Source organism: Salvia miltiorrhiza, chromosome 3 (genome assembly GCF_028751815.1).
Source record: "Salvia miltiorrhiza cultivar Shanhuang (shh) chromosome 3, IMPLAD_Smil_shh, whole genome shotgun sequence".
Taxonomy (NCBI): Eukaryota; Viridiplantae; Streptophyta; class Magnoliopsida; order Lamiales; family Lamiaceae; genus Salvia; species Salvia miltiorrhiza.
Genome location: NC_080389.1, coordinates 46,716,040 through 46,735,905, shown reverse-complemented (window position 1 = coordinate 46,735,905; position 19,866 = coordinate 46,716,040). Strand labels below are relative to the sequence as shown.

Genomic DNA, 19,866 nt, shown 5'->3' with positions numbered 1-19,866 from the left:
GTCCACCCTTAGACGAGACTCTATTTTGTAGACGGAGTGAGTACGTATAAGCAAATATTACTGTTCATTATACATAATTTCTATGAAAAAAAAAGGTTTCTTATATAACCTCCCTTCCCTTCTATTTATACATACATATAATTATTGGATTAAAATAATTTAGTGCAATATGACACACGTAACAGTCCAATCGAAAAGAATATTCAATAAATTGGCCTACAAAAGATTCAAGTGCACAAAAGATTCAGCCTGCACGGAACATCCAAAATAGCAATATGAGCCTGCACACAATACCAATCACTCTAAAGTCTAATCCAAAGAAGACAAAAAAATCATAAACAGAAATGTTAAAAAGAATGAGGAATTGCGATAAAGGAATCTCAGCCGATACAGTTGTACCTTTGTGTATTGTTTCATCATAGTATCACAACGACTTCCCCAATCTCTTACAACTGGCAGTTGCTGCTTCATTTTCTCACACTAGCAATAAAAAACATCCTTCTTCAATCTCAATCTCAATCACAGCATAGTATATTACGAAATCCACAGTTTAAATCCCCGTTTCCGCGCACCCTTTTCCCACTCACAACCCCCACTCCAAAAAAAATCTAATCTTTCAACCGAATTCCCAGATGGGCAGCGTCGCCGATCAAGAAACCGGAAAGGGGTCGCCGGAGATGGATACAGGAACCCTCAAACCCTCCCTCTTCCGCTACAATTCTCCGCTAGTCCAAGTGGTGTTAATCGGATTCGTGTGCTTCTGCTGCCCCGGCATGTTCAACGCCCTCTCCGGCATGGGCGCCGGCGGCCAGGTGGACCCCACCGCCGCCAACAACGCCAACACCGCCCTCTACACGACCTTCGCCGTCTTCGGCGTCCTCGGCGGCGGAATCTACAACATCCTGGGGCCCAAGCTGACCCTCCTCTGCGGCTGCTCCACCTACGTCCTCTACGCCGCCTCCTTCCTCTACTACAACCACTACCAACACCAGGCCTTCGCCATCGTCGCCGGCGCCCTCCTCGGCATCGGCGCCGGCCTCCTCTGGACGGCGCAGGGGGCCATAATGACCTCCTACCCGCCCCATGATCGAAAGGGCACCTACATTGCCTTGTTTTGGAGCATCTTCAATTTGGGTGGCGTTATCGGTGGCCTCATTCCATTTGCAATGAATTTCCACAGAACTGAGGCAAGATCAGTCAACGATGGTACCTACATTGGTTTCATGGTTTTTATGTCAATTGGAACTTTACTATCTCTCTCAATTCTTCACCCTAGCCGTGTAATACGTGATGATGGATCGAGGTGCACAAACATCACGTATTCAAACGTGGGGGTGGAGGCACGAGCTATTTGCAGGCTGTTTCTTGATTGGAGGATGTTGTTGATTGTGCCGGCTTCTTGGGCTAGTAACTTCTTTTACAGTTACCAGTTTAACAATGTGAATGGGGCTTTGTTCAATCTGAGGACTAGGGGTTTGAACAATGTGTTCTACTGGGGTGCGCAGATGATTGGCTCTGTGCTCATTGGTTACATCATGGATTTTAGTTTCAAGAGCAGGAGGGCTCGGGGGCTGCTGGGAGTCGCGGTTGTTGCTGTGGCTGGCACGGCTATTTGGGGCGGGGGGCTCGCCAAGCAGCTTGATTATGACCGTAGTGATGTGGTTTTAAAACGTATTAGGCTGTTGGATTTCAAGAATGGGAGTGATTTTGCAGGGCCTTTTGTGTTGTATTTCTGTTATGGTTTGCTTGATGCCATGTTTCAGAGTATGGTGTATTGGGTGATTGGAGCATTAGCTGATGATACTGAGATACTTAGCAGGTGGAATTTCTTGATTTTTTTTTTGCTTGTGTTTCTTGATGTTTTGGAATGGTTCCCTTATTATTGTTGGATTCGTGCTTCTTGCAGGTTCACGGGGTTCTACAAGGGCGTGCAGAGCGCAGGGGCGGCTGTTGCCTGGCAGATCGACTCACATAACGTGCCCTTTGTGAACGAGCTGGCAACAAACTGGGGGCTCATGACGATAAGTTATCCTTTGTTGGTTGTGTTGATCATGAAGGCTGTGAAAGATGATCATGACAGTGATGGTGAAGTCGAAGGAAAAACTATGGGAGGGGCGGTTATCCCTGGGATTCATTGATGCTTGCTTGCTGTGCTTTCGTGTCAGAATTGACTCGTTGCAGCAGGGATTATTGATCTAGAAAGGTGCCTTTGTTCCCTTGGAGAAGTATGATTGATTGTTTTTGCAAATCATATAGGATTTTGTGGTTTACTTCTCATGTAATTGTTTAGTGATGTTATTTGATTATTGATATGCTAAGAGAATTTCATTGAACCACTGTTTCTCTTTTTGAGACCTCATAAATGGATGCTAAATTTACTTACAAGTTTAGGACCTAAAATTGATGATATGATTGAGCTTATAATAGGTGAAATCAAAAGAGTGTAGCCAAGGAAAGGGCTTCTGAGACGGCGCAAGCATACTAAAAGTTGCTAATCATAGTAGCTTTCCCTGTCTTGATCACCTAGTTTGACTGAATTGATAGGTCCATATAAGTAATGGAAATTCGGCCTGCACAAGAGAACTGTCGGAGATAAGTTAACTAGGCGCTGTCAAAACGTTAGTTTTCCTTTTGTTGTTCTTGTCTTTACAGTTTGGTTGTGACTCTTGTGTCCTATTGCATTGAGTCCACATCTATTTGGACATTTTTTGTTTAGTTTATTCATTGACATAGTGTTTCATAGCTCCTAGCCTCCTACTGTAGCTAGTTTTCCTTGCTGCTGTCATCTTTGCCAGTTTTCTTGTCCCTTAAAACTGCATCTATTTTGATGTTTATTGAATGTTACAGTGTTCCATAGGTGATTAAATTTCAAGAATTAGAGTTTGTGAAGTTAGTTTTGGCTTGCTGATGTTGTCTTTGGCAGTTTCCTTAGTTTTGTTGCAACTCTTGTGTCCTATTCATATTGCATTGAGATTGAGCTGAGTTTAATGATATGAGTGTTCCATACATAGCTCATTATTAAATTGCAAGAATTGGAGTTTGTGAACTTGTTTCTTGGGTTTTCAGAAGTAAATTCGGTGGTCCAGCTCAGAGTTGTTGTTTGTTAACTTAAGATCCATCTCAGGTATGCGTCTCTCCTCAACTTGCAATTGCATACACCAAGCTTTGAAAACATGTAATGTGACTCAAGAAAATGGTATTGAAAATAAGTAAAATCCAAATGAGTTTGTGGTGTACAGCGTGAGGTGGCAACTTCTTCTTTGTATTAAAGCTGGTTGGGATGAGCTTCTCAACTCCATCGGTCTTGTCTTCAAATCAAAGTATGCCACGATCACTACATCCTATCAAAATCAAAGGCCATGTACCATTTCATTGTTTTGATTTGTGTTTTGATGCTTACATTATGCATAAAGAATTCTTTACTTGTGGTGTTGCAATTGCAGCCTCCACCTCAGCCTCACATTGTGTATTTTTTGAGCAAAGAACTCTACCAACAAACAATGTAGTATTTGAGTCATCCAGCTTTGTTTTTTAAAGTAGTTTAGAGCATCCGTAGTGGGGGCTCGGCGGGCGGTGCGCACCGGACTCGGCCGAGTCCCCCCCCCCCAATGTTCCACCCAACATGCGCGCTCCAGGCTCAGAAGGAGAGAGAAATAGGTGCGTCGCGCGTGCAATGCACGGTCCAATAGAAAAATTGCTAGCACTATAAAAAAAAGTAATAATTCGCCATTACTGATGATGCGAGCCTTGTGGAGTGCCGAGCCTGGTGGCTCTTGTGGAGGGACCCACCTGCGAGCTCCTCATGTTGACTTGCCATTACTGATGCCCTTATAGCCGTTAAAAGTTGATTTTTATTGTCTTTCTGATTAATACAGAGTAGTGAGAATTACATTGTGAACCTGCGACATTCCACTCCCTATTTTTTTGTCTTTTAAGAGGCATAATTTAAAATAGCTATTTTGTTTAAGTAAAGGTTAATAGTAATTATATAAATAATAATATTATTAAATATAAATATTTTTAGTAAAATACCTTTATATGAATTTGTTTAAAATTTACCAATAATTTGAAAATATAAAAATTTCTAATTTTAATTTACAAAAGTTAAAATTTGAAAAAATAAAATAAAATCTTCAATTAGACATTTGTTTGGGATTTGAGATAGGCTCGATCTCGGGGCGGGCCCGCTGGGTAGGCCCTTTTGTTGCTTGGGCTTATTTGCATATTTTTGGTCTTCTTATTTTGATATTCGCATTTCGTAATTTAATCTTATGGAGTACTGTTATTTTTATACGATACTAGAAAATGAATAATATACGGAGATTATATGTATGTATTTTCATATATAATTAGGTTGGTGATTTAACCAATTTCCCATTACAATTAGCAGCTCAACCGATTTCGCGAGATTATATTTATTATTATTATTATTATTATTATTATTATTATTATTATTATTATTATTATTATTATTATTACGTAATGTATAACATGTATAATTGATAATTCCCATTTGCTAAATTCTTAGTTAGAAAACCAATGAAAAAAAAGGAAAAAAAAAAAAAGAAGAAGAGAAAAGCACACGTCGAGGTTGGGAATTCAACTTAGCTTAAGTTATTGGTCCCTTGTTCTTTACTTAATGAAAGAAACACTTCTATTTTTAGGTAAAGTTTTTGTTCTTTATCCGCAAATTCTTTTTTAAAGAATAAACAATCCTTTTCAAATGAACTAATCTTTCCATTTATATGAATTATTTACTATTTACTATGAGGAGATAATTCAAGCAACATAGTATTTCAAAAGAAATCTACCGACAATAGATTGAAAACTAACACGCCTTTACAATCAATCAAGATATATAGATAATTAATTAAAAGTAGAAATATTTCTATACAGATATTTGAATAAAGAACAAAGTAGAAAATTGTTCTATCTTTAAAAAGTGGTTCTATGCCTTAAAACATTTTTGTAACTAAATACAGATCCTGTTTTGGAGACAGAAGACATTATATATTGGTGTTTCATCCCATTTGTGTTTATCTAATTAAAATATTTCAAAATATTAGAGATGTGATAACTTTTTTGTCATTATCACCTTTGCCTAGTCGATCGCCATCTTGAAATAGCATGGTTTCTACTTTCTTCCACACCCTTATCTTTTTATTCTACTCCAATATGAAAGCTTTTAAAAAAAAATAGAATTACAAGTGGTATCTAAATATAATCAAATAAAAAGTTTTCATATTGGAGCAGATGAGACCTCTACATCACACAAAGATAGAAAAATAATTGTAGATGTGACTGCTACTCACACAAAAATGGAAAAACTATACCGTACCTCTCACAAAAGAATTTTTTTTAGTTACTTCAGCTTTGCCACTTGAACTAGGCCTCATCGACACTCCAAAAGCTGTAGTTAGGAATCATCGAATCATCTAATAACCCTTTAACCATTTTTAGATTAGACATTTTGGTTTAATTTACTTTACAATATGGTTGGCACTAATAACTATCTTTCAAAGAGATCGTCCACACTCGGCCAAGCCCATATGAAAGGAATGAGGCTTGGGTCCCCCATCAACTAATTTATGCTTTATTCTCACAAAAATCATCAAATTATCGATATTTTGTATGAGTTGATATACAAACAAGTCCATGATAAATTAAAATCAGAATAACATCGCCTTCATAAGATCTCGAATTTAAAATTTAGAAAACAAAACCTCCACACGAAAATAGTTTTGCCATGAAGGGTGAGTTGAAGGCTCAAATTCGAAATGAAGCTCTAAAATATTTTTTAGCTCACGTTGATAAGACGTTTCCCCCCGCCAATCATTGATCATCTTTGAAAAAAAAACACATGTAACTCCGATGAGAGAAAAATCAGACAGTAAGGTGATGATCGGGATTAGGCTGGTCGTCTTCTTGGTGATCAGGAGCCACTACAGTCCCAACATCAGCAGACAAATCAAGAAAGTAAAGCAGAAAGACGACAACCACACTAGAGACAAACATGGGAATAGGCCCAAAGATCCACAAAAACAATGGGATGGAGAAGTAGAAGGCATGCAGCCCCAGCGACCAGAAATAGCTCCCCCTGTTCACCACCCTCCACACGTACTCCTCCGTCACCAAGCACTCCTTCATATCTCCGGCGGTGCGCCGCCTCGGCACGTTGATCAGGACGCTCGCGTGGCTGTAGTACCTTATCGATTGCACGTTCAGCAGGAACGCGCACAGGAAGCACACCAGGATCGAGAAGAACTTTATGGACGACCCCAGCTTGCTGTTGTCGCCGTACACCGCCGCGATCGCCCGGTGCCCGCAGCTGCCGCCCGACATCAGCACCGCGATCACCGAGCTCAGCATGATCGCCGTCGACGCCAGCACCGTTGATGCCATTATGTTGTTTCGCAGTGTTTGCACCGATAGAATTCCGCTCTTCATTGGATCCTGCATTTAATTATTATATTCAACATTTCATCTTTTTTCTTTGGATTTAAATTGTCATCCAAGAATGTGGTTCAACATTCATATATATGTTCCGTTTCAAATTCTTTTGACCTAACTAATTAACTTCCCTCGAAAACAAAATCTACCAAACCCAAACAAAATAAAATGAGAACAAGAAAAGAAAAAACAAAACAAAATAAAATGAGAAGAAGAACAAGACTTACATATCTAAATATTAATCTGTGATTATATATGCATGACTACTTAAAATTCTTTTTTTTCTTCTTCTTCTTCTTCTTCTCTTTTAATTGATAAAGAAATATTTAATTAAGAGAGGGGCAAGCTAGGATGAGAAACCTCCATCATGAAGCGAACCCAGAGGCGGCGGTTGACGGCGTTGATGCCTATGACGGTGGTGGTGGGGTGGCGGAGCACCCGGCGGAGCAGCCACAAGTGATAAGCCACCATCACCAGCAGCCCCAGCGGCACCAATGCATAATCAAGAGCATATTTCTGCATCTTTATTTCTCTTATCTAACTCAAAAATTATCTTCTTAAAGAGAGAGAGAGTTCAGTTGTGTCACACACGCACACCTTAATCAAACTATTATTTTCATTAATGCTCGATATATGCTATAATGAAAGTATACATACAATATGTTTATGCATACACACATGCCTTAATAAGATTATCCATTTTAACTGGAATGCCGAGTATAATGTGACATCCTTGTCATAAGCATAACGTGCTTTAATAAAACATAAGCAAATTAGACTTTATAAACTATAGAAAATTAAAATATTGAACTAATTGGCTCTAAAATTGGTTATAGCATGTGAAAAAATTAATTCATCTTCAATTTAGATCTTATTTTGAGTTTTTTTGTTAATTTAATTAAAAAAAAGGCTGCGTAATTAAATTAATCAATCTGATTCAGTTATATTAATTGAAAACTCGTAGTAATTTATTCCAATATTTTACAGATAAATGCAGTTTTAAAATTTTTATAAATGGTTCATCTTAATTGAGATTGAACTAATTATTAACTATATGCATCTACGTTAGTATAAATTAAATTATTTATTAATTCATCACAAAAAGAATATTATATTTTTGAACAAAAAGTATGGTTTATTTAAGAAATATTTTAAATTTAAACTCAACTAATTTATTTAAGGAGCTTCACTCAACGAGCTCAAAAGGTAATTCAGATAGTATTATTTAATTAAGAGAGATTCTATACATCGCCCCATTCTATTCATTTAAAAAAAATTACTCCTTCCTTCTCAATGGCGAACTGAAGAATAATGGCGAAGGGAAGCAGTAGAGCTGAAGACATGTGATAGAAGTTTTCTCTCTTATTTCTTGTGGCAAAAGATATCCACAATAGCATCACCTAAACCTTATATAATAGTGAGCATAAGGCTAGGAACCAATAGACGAGAGACACGTAGAACAAAAGTAACAAAGGTAGCAAAAGGTAGCAAAAGGAAAATAACAAACTCATGCACGCAGGCATGCATTCACATTATTATCTAGCTGCACTCCTTCACCCCCCCTCAAGCTGGACGTGGTGAAGATCCACCATGCCAAGCTTGGAAAGTAGCAGACGAAAGCGAGGGCCCCCGAGAGTCTTAGTGAAGATATCTGCCAGTTGCTCCGTTGTAGAAATAGGTAGAGGAACAAGGAATCCCACATGATATTGATCCCTCACAATGTGACAATCAATTTCCAGATGCTTTGTTCGCTCATGAAAGACCTGGTTCTTTGTGATATGTATAGCCGCCTGATTGTCACAATATAAAGGCAAAGGTTGAGGTAAAACAATGTGAAAGTCAGAACAAAGATGAGACAACCATATCATCTCCCGAGTAGTGGTGCTGAGAGCTCTATATTCTGACTCGGCAGATGACGCAGAGACGGTTGCTTGTTTCTTACAGCGCCAGGAAACCAAGGAGCCACCAAAGAAGATACAATAACCTATAAGAGATCGCCTTGTATCTAGACATGTGCCCCAGTCAGCATCACTATAGGCAAGTAAACTGTGATCTCCACCAGTTGGATAGAACAACCCAAGGGAAGGACAACCTTTGAGGTATTTGAGAACATGTAGAGCAGCCTCCCAATGAAGAGTAGTAGGAGAAGAAACGAACTGACTTAATTGTTGTACTGCATATGAAATATCAGGACGCGTGAGATTTAGATACAACAAACGCCCCACCAGACGCCGATAAGCATCGGGCTGTGGATGAGCAGTAGAATCACCAAAAAATAAACTGCAATTCAAAGGGAGGGGTGTAGATACTGCTTTGCAACCAAGAAGACCAGCAGAATCTATAAGATCAAGGATATATTTTCTCTGATTAAGACATGTACCGGAATTGCCATGGGCGATTTCCATCCCCAAGAAATACTTTGCAACACCCAAGTCTTTAATGGTAAACGCTGAGTGCAGATAGGCCTTGAGCTCTGTGATAAGAGTAAGATTGGGGCTAGCAATGAGCACATCATCGACATAGACAAGCAAACAAATAAAAGAGTCACCGTCACCTTTAAGGAATAAGCAGTGATCAGCATTGGATTGAACAAATCCATAACTGAACAAGTGTTTGCTAAATTCTGCATTCCATTCTCGTGAAGCTTGCTTGAGGCCATAGAGACTCTTGATAAGCTTGCAAACTTGTCCAGGCTGAGCATTAGTATAACCCTGAGGAGGCTGCATATATATTTCATCATGTAAGAAGCCATGCAAGAAGGCATTGTTAACATCTATTTGATGAAGATGCCAATCATACTGCGTTGTCACAGCAAGGAGAAATCTCACAGAAACAAGTTTAGCAACAGGAGAGAATACCTCAGTATAATCAATACCATACTCCTGATTGTATCCCTTAGCAACCAAGCGAGCCTTGTAGCGCTCAACATTCCCATCAGCATGAAGTTTTATTTTATAAACCCATTTGGAGCCAATAGCTCGCTTACCTGGAGGCAGTGATGTGAGCTCCCATGTTTGATTACGTTCAAGAGCATCAAGCTCTGCTCCCATAGCATCTCTCCATTCAACAAATCGACTAGCATCATGATAAGAAGTGGGCTCGCGCAGAGCTTGAATGTTCACGAGGAAGGCAGTATACTGAGGGGTAAGAATAGGAGATGTAGTGTAAGGGAAAGTATATGGTGTAAGAGTGTCAGTATTGGCTGAAATAGGGTTTGAAGCAACGGTTATGTGACCAATGTAGTCATGCATCCAAACAGGAGGTTTGCGGATACGTGTGCTGACTCGCACTGGGACATGAGATATAGCAGAGGGAGTGGAGGTATGTGGTGGAGTAGAAGGTTGTATATCAACAGTGGATGTAGGTGAAACAGGAGAGATTGTGTTACTTGAGGGAATAGGTGAAACAGGTGCTATGTCATGTGGGTGGATAGGTGCTTGTTCATCATTAATGAACAATGGTGAAATATTTGTAGGTGTGTCAGATAGAGGTAGAGATGAGTATGTGGTTGGCAGAAATTTAACATCGCGCCATGTGATTACCTTCCCCTCAGCAATATCATATAACAAGTAGCCTTTATTGTTCATAGCATACCCCAAGAAAATGCAAGATTTACCTCTTGGATCAAACTTCTTTCGATTTGGCGCAAGATCCACTGCATATGCGAGGCACCCAAAGGGCTGCAAGAGAGACATATCAGGTTCTTCATCAAATAACACAGAGTAAGGTGTCTTCCACCCAATAACTTTGCTAGGTATGCGATTAAGCAGCCAAGTTGCAGTAAGAAGAGAGAAAGGCCAAAATGTAGTGGGCAACTTGCTGTCAAACATAAGAGCTCTAGCTATTTGCAAAAGAGTCCTATGTTTCCTTTCCACAATTCCATTCTGTTGTGGTGTATACACACAGGATCGTTGATGATGTACTCCAAATTCACTTAACACAGCAACCACATCTTTATTAACAAATTCAGTACCATTATCAGTACGTATATTCTTTATAGTCTTCCCAAATTGTGTCCTCACCATTAAGATGAATTTCTTTAAGGTGGAACAGACAAGACCCTTAGAGCTCAATAGATATACCCAAGTAACTCTACTGTGATCCTCTACCACAGTGAGCATAAATCTTACATTACTCAAATTTTCATCGTTATATGGCCCCCAAACATCCATATGCACAAGCTCAAATAAAGTACTCGACCTCCTTTGCAAAATAGGAAAAGATACTCTAGTTTGTTTGGATTTTATACATACCTCACATTCCTTTAGCTGTGAAGTCTCTGCATCTCCAATCATTTTAGGTAAGATAGGCATATGCTCCATAACTCCAACTGAGGGATGGCCTAACTCCATATGCCACCTAGCTATGCTTTTCTTGTTAGTGTGTGAAACAGCCAGTGCAGTAGCTGTTTCAACCCCTTCCATGATATAAAGATTTTTGCTCAGCTTTCCAATTCCCATAATACGATCTGTTCTGTTCTTCTGTATGATGCAATGAGTTGAGGAGAACAGACATCGAGCTCCAGCATCCTTTGTTAGCTGAGCTACAGAGATCAAATTGTGTGTAAAACTTGGTGCATATAGCACTCCCTTGAGTAACAACTGATTTGCCAACTTTGCTTCCCCAACATGAGTGACTGCTCTTATACTTCCATCTGGAAGATGAACATCCTGTGAACGTTCCAGCTTATGTATGACACTCATGAGTTGTGAGTTACAACAAATATGAGTACTAGCGCCAGAATCTAGTATCCATATCTTCTGTGATGTTTCATTCAAGACACTAAAGGCATAGTGCCCCTCAAATCCTGTGTCTGAATGCACCATATTTGCACCATTTGATTGATTTGTACTGCTCCCTCCTTGAGACACCAAATGACCAACGCATTTACTGATTTCATGTTGAATGAATTATTGCAAGGAAGAATTTGCACCTGCTGTAGACTGCTCTCATGTTCCTTCCTCAAGCTTCACATCTGCATAGTTCACCTTTGTCTTGCCCTTTCCTTTCTTCAATCGCTTATACCAGTCAGGAAATCCATGGAGTTTGAAGCATTCACTCTCCTCATGCCCATGCCTTTCACAATGAGGACAATACAGCTTCTGACGCTCCTCTTTGGTCTTTCTTCCCTTATAGGGCTGCTGTTGTTGTCCTCCATACGTGACAACCTCTTTCCCTCTCATAGATGCTTGTTTATTTACTGCAGAAACTTGCATAGCATGTGAGTCATTGAAACTCTCAGCAGTGAGTTTCTGATCTTATATTTGCAATACCATAGAATAGGCTCGATTAACAGTCGGCAGCGGATCCAGGAAGAGAATTTGACTCCGTGCATTCTCAAAGGTATCATTGAGGCCAAGCAAAAATTGAATCAACCTCTGATTCTCTTCGCGACTCACCCCAGCCTCTCTAGTTCCACAAATACAACTCAAAGGTGGCAGCAGCATATCAAGTTCATCCCATAGAGCTGTGAGACTGTTAAAATATACAAGCACGCTCTGGTTACCCTGTGTATAGCTACTGATTTCACGTTGGAGTTTATAGATCTTTGGTCCATTACTGCGACCAAATCGTTGACACAGAGCATCTCATAGTTTTTTCGTATTTTCAATATGAACAAAAGCATTAACCAATTCCTTCGAGATCGAGTTAATTATCCACGAAGACACCATGTAATCAGCTTTGATCCAAGCCTTATGGTAAGGTGAAGAAATATCTGGTTCAGAGAGAGATCCATCTAGAATTTCTAGCTTACTTTTAGCTCCTAGTGCCCGTTTAACAGATCTACTCCAATTGAGAAAGTTGTTACCTGTTAATTGCGCCGCGACGAGCTGCATACCGGGATGATCCGAAGTGTGGAGCTGTAAAACTTCTTCAATCTGCTTTGTATCCATCGGAGGCTGTATTTGCCTCTCACTTTCAGATCTGTCTTTGAAACCGCTGGAAATCGGTATCTCAGTCCGTCGAGTAGATGAATCTCCTTTTTCTTCATCAACAAGGATACTCCACGGAGTGTGGCGAGTTTTTCCCATAGATCTATACTACGCTCTAGATACCATGAAGAATAATGGCGAAGGGAAGCAGTAGAGCTGAAGACATGTGATAGAAGTTTTCTCTCTTATTTCTTGTGGCAAAAGATATCCACAATAGCATCACCTAAACCTTATATAATAGTGAGCATAAGGCTAGGAACCAATAGACGAGAGACACGTAGAACAAAAGTAACAAAGGTAGCAAAAGGTAGCAAAAGGAAAATAACAAACTCATGCACGCAGGCATGCATTCACATTATTATCTAGCTGCACTCCTTCACGAACCTAGAGGGGGGGCAGTGGGAGTAGACGAGTAGTGGGCTCCACTGAAATCTACCATTTTTTTTTAGAATTAGCTAGTTTGTTATGATGCTCAAATATGAACAATACAACTTTTATTTATATATAAAACTTGTAATTTTATTCTCAAATACGAAACTTGATTTTCTGAAGTAATATGATTGAATCCTCATTTGAGCTTTATGTATTATTATGTTGCTCATAATTTTATCCTTATTACGATTTACGCATCGCATGAACTTCGTCTTATCGAACCACCACAACAAAGGAGAAGATAAATATTTTTAGGTGGCCATGTTTAATTTTTTTTAATTACATTATGACACAATTTAAATTGTGTCATGATTATAATAAAATTATTATTTATTTATATTTTAATTTGAAAATTATATTTATGGATTCATTGAACTATAATTAATTAGTTTGACCCTATTGAAAAAAAAGTTTGGGTCTGCCATTGCTCTATCCTATTAAATTAGTCCTCTATTTCTTTTTAGGTGTCCCAAAATGTAGTTCACTTTTTAAATTTAAATTATCTTATTGTTTTTGTATTTATACAAAATAATAAATAAGGATAAAATAAAACAGATGCTCATTATCATCATGATCGTTATTTTGTTACGAGAATCTAACGCTAGCTCATTAATAAACTCCACGTAGATATCATCAAAATGTATGCAAATCCTATCAAATCGTTTCCATTTGAACGGAAAACAAATAACTCCACGTAGATAACATTCAACCATAAAGTCAAATCAATCTTCTTGAATCTATGCCACCTTATTGAAGGTGATCTTGCAAATTAAGCAATTCATTAAAGCTGACATCCTTGATCTCGTTGAAATTGGTAACTCACCAGAACTGCTGCTGCTTCTCGCGAATAGGCTATGGAATATTGCACACAATTCGTAAATCTATTATTATTATTATTATTATTATTATTATTATTATTAGGGGAGTATAGCGAGAAATTAAAAAAGGAATTATGTATAGAACTACCCATAAGGCCATAATGTATTCCACTATAATTCTTGGTAGGATGGGCCTCAAGCCCAGCCAATTTGAGGCCCATCCATTTTGTTGCTTTGAGTTTTTTCTTCCGCATGGTTTCGGCTAATTCAAGTATATTCTATTATAAATCGATAATTCACATATATTCTTCTTTTTTTATTCTCTTTCATTTTATTTTTACTTGGGACTTGCAAAGTTGCAATTGGCCTACCTAAATCACGGGCGACAAATCTGATCTTATGAAGGCAATGTACATACATATTAATTTAGATCGTTATATATATTATATAGATCTAGTCCAAAAAATCCATAATATCAGAAAGAAAGTATCTATCTACATAGGATCGATGAAGCCCATTTTGGCATTATAACACATCAAAATTTATAACCGAACCTCCTTCACTCACCACATCAAAAACTACACCGTTATTCAAACCCACGAATTAAGAAAACCCTAAAATCAAACTAACTCCAACTGGTCTTGGGGTGCAGAAGTAAACACAGTGGCCACGTCAGCAGCCACATCGAGGAAATAGAGCAAGAACACCAAAACAAGAGACGACAAAAACATAGGAATGGGTCCAAAGATCCACAAAAAGAGTGGAAAGGAGATGTAGAATGCATGAAGCCCCAACGACCAAAAATAGCTCCCCCGGTTCACCGTCCTACACACATAATCCGCCGTCACCGCATCCTTAAAATCCTCGCTCCTTGATGTCGGCACGTTTATCAGCATGCTTGCGTGGCTGTAGTACCTTATCGACTGCACATTCAGCAAGAATGCACCCAAGAAGCACATCAGTATTGACAAGAACTTTATCGAGAATCTGTCCCCGCCGCCGCTCGACATTAACACGGCGATGATGGAGCTCAGCATGATCGCCGTCGACGCCAGCACCGTTGATGCCATGATGTTGTTTCGCAGCGTTTGCACCGCCAGGATCCCGTTCTTGCCCGTGTCCCCCATCATGGCGCGGACCCACAGCCGCCGGCTGCCGGCGTTGATGCCGATCACGGTGGTCGACGGCCGCCGGAGGACCTGCCGGAGCAGCCACAGGTGGTACGACACCATCACTACAAGCCCCAGCGGCACCAATACATAATCCAGAATCTCTTTCTCCATATATATTCTCCGATTATGGCAATCCAAATTATATGGAAAATGTAGCGATATGAAAATCGGAGATGATTACAGCAAGATTAAATGTGTATCGAAATCTGATATGATATGATATGATATTATTGTTTAGGAGCGATAAATAGCAGGGCGGTTGAAAAGTTGAAAGACGCTTTCGCTTCCTTGGTGTGTGAATGAACTCCGTGCGCAGTGACACTCGCTTTAAATACACTTTCTGGTGAGTGTGTGTGTGTGAGAGAGAGATACAGAACTCAACTATGTCACGGATCTGCATCAGCTTTTTTTCATTAGAATTTACTAGATTTATAGTTGATTCAAGTGCATAGATTAAAACATACATTTATAGTAATAATGTTGTATATACTATAGTAATAATAATGAATAATTACTATGGTATCATGTCCATGATGCTCCTCGAAATGAATCATTACTATGGTATCCATGTATACTGAAGAGTGGATGCAATAACAATTTTCTATGTAAGATTTAATCTTTGAAAGTTAGAAAATCTCCGGTCAATTCTACAGCGCTCAAAGTATTTACTTACTTTAAGGCTGCGTTCTGTTTGGTTGTAAATTTATCATGGGAAAATGAAGGATAAACAAAATTTCACCCTTTAAATTCTTCATTTCTTTTCCCACATTTCCTACTTGACCCTTACTCATTCCTCATTGACACTACAAAGGAGGTATAAAAACAGAACGCACCCTAAGAGTAAATAATGTTGCGGAGTATGATTTTGGATCATATCAGATCCACTTTTGGATTATAACTATCACAACTAGAAAAAAACGCTTCTGACGATCGAAATTAACGAACTGAAAATTTATGTCGTTAATTTAGCGGCTCTAACGACCGATTTACGATCGTTTCACAATCGATTTTTTTTAAATTTTTTAACGATCGAAATTTCTGTCATTAACTATTTTTAAATTTTTTTTAACGATCGGAAATTCAGTCGCTAATATTTATTTTATTTATTTATTATTTTTTAACGATCCAAAATTCAGTCGTTAATATTTTTTTATTTGCTTTTTTAAAAATTTATTTTTTTAAAGACCAAATTGTCAGTCTTTAATATTACTCCCTCCGTCGGCGATATGGTTTCCACATTGTGGACAACGCGGGTTTTAAGAAAAATGGTGGATAATAGCAGATAATAGTGGATATTGTAGTGAGTGGAGTTTGGGTCCCACTATTATTGTGGACCTTACTTCTATAAATGAAAGTGGAAACGATATTGCGGATTGAGGGAGTATTATTTTTTTTCTTTGTTAACAGCCGAAAATTCGATCGTTAACATTTTCATTTTTGATAAAGAATAAATCATAGATTAGATTATCACGATCGTCATTAAGTTTTAATGCAAATGCTTAAATAACTAATAAATTGAAAGATGTTTAAATTTTAGAAATTAATCTTTTGTTATAATATACTCCCTTCGTCCGCCAAAAATATGTACATGATTGTTCGCAATTTATTTTTCACTATGCGCCGCAAGTATACGGGTAGTTGTAATAAGTGCAAGTAAGGTCGTATCCCACGAGGATTAGTGGTTAAATTATAGTGATTACCTTAAGTCATTGTACTAGAGCTATTTAGACTAAGTAGTGAAATGAGTGGTGTGATATATCTAATTGATTATCTAACAATATTAAAGACAAATAAGATCAAACAAGCAAAGTGAATTAATTAAGTGATTTAGGGACTAGGCATCAATAGATTAACAATGGACTTCAACTTAGCTCAATATTAATCTTAATATTACCTAATTATCTAGAGTGATCTCCCAACTAGTTATAGCCCCTCCCGGACGACTAAAACGGTGGATTATGAGTCATAGTTTTCATCCTCGGTCAACTTCTAACCTATAACTCCCGAAAGCACAAAGGATTGATAAACTCTCACCCAACTCTCAACCACTCGGTTTATTGAGGTTATATGTTTCAAGCTTTTAATCTGTTATCATCATCTTCTCCCTATTCAAATTACAAATGAGAAATGCATAAAGATTGGCCAACAATTCATGCAAGAGATTGTTCGCCAATTTCTTAACACACCGCAAGTGTACGAATGCAATTGTGTACAGTAGCAAGTAAGGTCGTATTCCACAGAGATTGATTATGATTAATTACTACCCTAAAATGTCTTTCTCTATCTGAAAAACAAATAAAGATTGGTTTGGTTTAAAATAAAGAAAATAAATAAACTGGAAAGAAAATAAATCAAGCTGACAGAGATAAACAAATGGAAATAAAATATCTTAAGGCAAAGGTTCAACAGATTCAGATAATCCAACATATTCAATTCAATAAACCAAGATAAATTCTCCTAAGATAATCTCAAAGCTAGTCTATACTCACTCTCGTGGCATACAAACAATTGATTACATGCAAGGCTACCGTCCCCGGATAACTCATAAACATACAACTCCAAATAGTCCTTAGGATTATTGTCCTCACACTTATCTCAAACTCTCTCGCTGCATTGACAAGTATGTTTTATGTTCTTAGTTCAGGTAATAATTATCATCTTCCGATATCAAATTAAAACCTAAGATTATGCAAAATTGGTGATCAGACAATTAAGCAATCAACAGGCACAAGAACATAAAAAATAATAAATAAATCTTAAATTATTGAATCAAATAAAAGTCAGAAAATCATCATCTGTTTACTTCCTAAACCCTAGGATAAAAGCGTTCTAGTCACACATAGACATATGAACTAGAATAAAAATAACAATGGAGTTAATGAACATTCAACAAATAAACTGTAGGAAATCTATGAATCTTAAGTTCTTGCTCTTGAAGTCTTCTCCGCCTGTCTCTCCCAGCTTCCAAGAAAAGTAGAATATGATAAAAAAAAAAAAAACAAAAAAGTGAAGTCTGAAACCTTTTCTTGAAGCTTTTGAGGGGTATTTATAGGTCAGGATGTCAGATACTGAAGAAATCAAGTGAAAATTGACCTTGGGCTTGAAATTCGCTAAAACCCGTCCAAAATATAGCAGACACGCGGCCTCGGGCATCAAAGAGACGCGGCCGCGCATCCAAAATAGAAGAAATCGGCGTACCACGCGGCCCTGGCGTGCTGCCGCGTGTCCAGGCCGCGTGTTTTTTTAGTTTCATGCAATAATTTTGTTTTGGCCCGTTCTCCCTCGTCCAATATCCGATTTTCAACCTGTTTGCATTCACGAACTCGTATCGAGATGATCTACAACTTTTATTTCAGGACATTCTTTCAAATTCTATTTCATTATTTCTGAAAATTTGTTCAAACAACAAGGAACTAACAAGTTCTTGACAATAAACCAATATAAGCTCAAATAAACCATCAAACACGCAAAATCTTCACAACTAAGCATCAAATATGAAACACCAAGAGGCAAAAAATGCATGTTTATCATAGATAAAACTAAGACTTGAAAAGATAATAATTAAATGAACTATCAAGATATATAATAAGCAAAACAATCAATCCATTACATAATCCATCTAACATAATCCCCAAATCAAAGGGGGATTTAATTAGCCTAACATAATCACAAACAAAATACATAAATCAAAAGAAAAAACATAATCAAATGAAAGAGATAGAGATGACAAATTCTATTTAAACTCTTGCAATCTTCAATCTTCTTCTCTTTTCTTCAATGCTCTTTAAAATGGGTTGTTGGGTGTAGTAACGACGGCTAGGATTTTAAATGGAGTGTTGGGGAAGATGGGATTGTGTAGGAATGGAATGATGTTGAAAATGGGGCTGAAAGAGGTATTTTGGCTGGAAATCGCGACTGGGACCTACCAAAATAGAAATCCCGCTTTTTACCCGCGGTCACAGTAGTGACAAAAATAAGGAACGCGGCAGAAGAAGTCAGGGGCCCGCTGGACGGACCACAGGTGCTCCCTGTATTAAAATGCACCATGGACCGCGGTCCCACCCGTGGCCGCGGGTGGTGATTGCGGGGTCCTGGGCTCTGTGTGTAGTCCGCTCGTTCGACTCCGTTCTCCCTCGTCGAAACTCTGATTTGGTCGCTGTTTGCGCTCACAGATTCCTCTCAAGATGTAATTCAACATCATGTTTTCATAATTCTCTAATTTATCTTTGATTTTGCCTGAAATCACACTAAAACTACATCCAAGAATACAATCTTCATAGAAATCAACATTAGGGCACAAACAAGCATTCACAATAAAAATATAAAGGGAAATGACAACAAATCATTTGAAATAGAGGTACGAAAACCATGTTTGTCAAGGATTTAATAAAATATTTGGTGAGTGGATCAATGGTTTCACCATATATATTGTGAGAGTATTACTAATTATAACTACTTAATCACTAATTAACTTTAGGAGGCTGCCGATAAGAGTTGTGTGACAAATTCAAATAAATAAAGCAAATCAATAAATCCAACCAACACAGAAATGCAACCAATACAAAAACACAAGAACCTCATACGTTCAACACATCAACGCAGGAGAGATGAGACAAATAGAGAATGTATGTACCTGATCAGAGAAGAGTCAAACAGTAAGGAACCAATCCTAGGGTTTGAAGGTAAACTCGCCTCCGCTTGATGCAAATCGGGTAGATCAGAGGAATAGCTCTTTCATCCCATTTCAAATGTTTGCCTCCCCTTCGAGAAAGTCAGAGTTCCTAATGTTTCTAAAGTCTCGTCATTGACGTCATCAACTGAGCTCATCGGAGTTGCATCGTCGGTTGAGTTTTGAGAAGGACGCCCTCAACCGAGATCATCAGAGTGTCGTCCTCGGCTGACTTTTTTAGAGTGACAATCTCAAGTGAGGAGATCAAAAGTATGTCGGAGTAACCAGTGGCCACTGGGTTCGAATCAGAGTAACCGGAGGCCAGTGAGTTCGATAACCATGAGGGATGAGGGATGGATTCAGTGTGAGTTGTAATTGGTATAGATACATCT

General features: G+C 38.3%; 3 protein-coding genes across 8 annotated transcripts; 1 reads left to right on the top strand and 2 right to left on the bottom strand.

The window, feature by feature from the left end:
• The first annotated feature begins 290 nt into the window (after nt 1–290).
• LOC131016092 (UNC93-like protein 1) lies at nt 291–3,460 on the top strand. Of its 6 annotated transcripts, none has more exons than XR_009098849.1 (4): nt 291–1,819; nt 1,907–2,203; nt 3,067–3,124; nt 3,240–3,460. XR_009098849.1 is itself a non-coding variant. In XM_057944669.1 (2 exons), exons 1-2 carry the CDS (start codon nt 633–635, stop codon nt 2,136–2,138), a joined length of 1,419 nt encoding a protein of 472 aa, XP_057800652.1. In that variant the 5' UTR covers nt 292–632; the 3' UTR covers nt 2,139–3,460. The 6 variants fall into 6 exon arrangements, 1 of the variants encoding a protein (XP_057800652.1); XR_009098850.1 differs by having other exon boundaries at nt 1,907–2,225; XR_009098851.1 differs by lacking the exon at nt 3,067–3,124 and having other exon boundaries at nt 3,125–3,460.
• Nucleotides 3,461–5,688: 2,228 nt separating this feature from the next.
• LOC131016116 (uncharacterized) lies at nt 5,689–7,116 on the bottom strand. Its single transcript, XM_057944728.1, has 2 exons — nt 6,811–7,116; nt 5,689–6,453 (listed from the first exon to the last, which is right to left on the bottom strand). The coding sequence occupies exons 1-2, from the start codon at nt 6,970–6,972 to the stop codon at nt 5,884–5,886; spliced, it is 732 nt and encodes a 243-aa protein (XP_057800711.1). The 5' UTR covers nt 6,973–7,116; the 3' UTR covers nt 5,689–5,883.
• A 6,994-nt stretch (nt 7,117–14,110) lies between these two features.
• Nucleotides 14,111–15,110, bottom strand: LOC131016121 (uncharacterized). The gene has a single exon (XM_057944735.1). It carries the CDS (start codon nt 14,914–14,916, stop codon nt 14,254–14,256), a length of 663 nt encoding a protein of 220 aa, XP_057800718.1. The 5' UTR covers nt 14,917–15,110; the 3' UTR covers nt 14,111–14,253.
• Between the last annotated feature and the right edge of the window lie 4,756 nt (nt 15,111–19,866).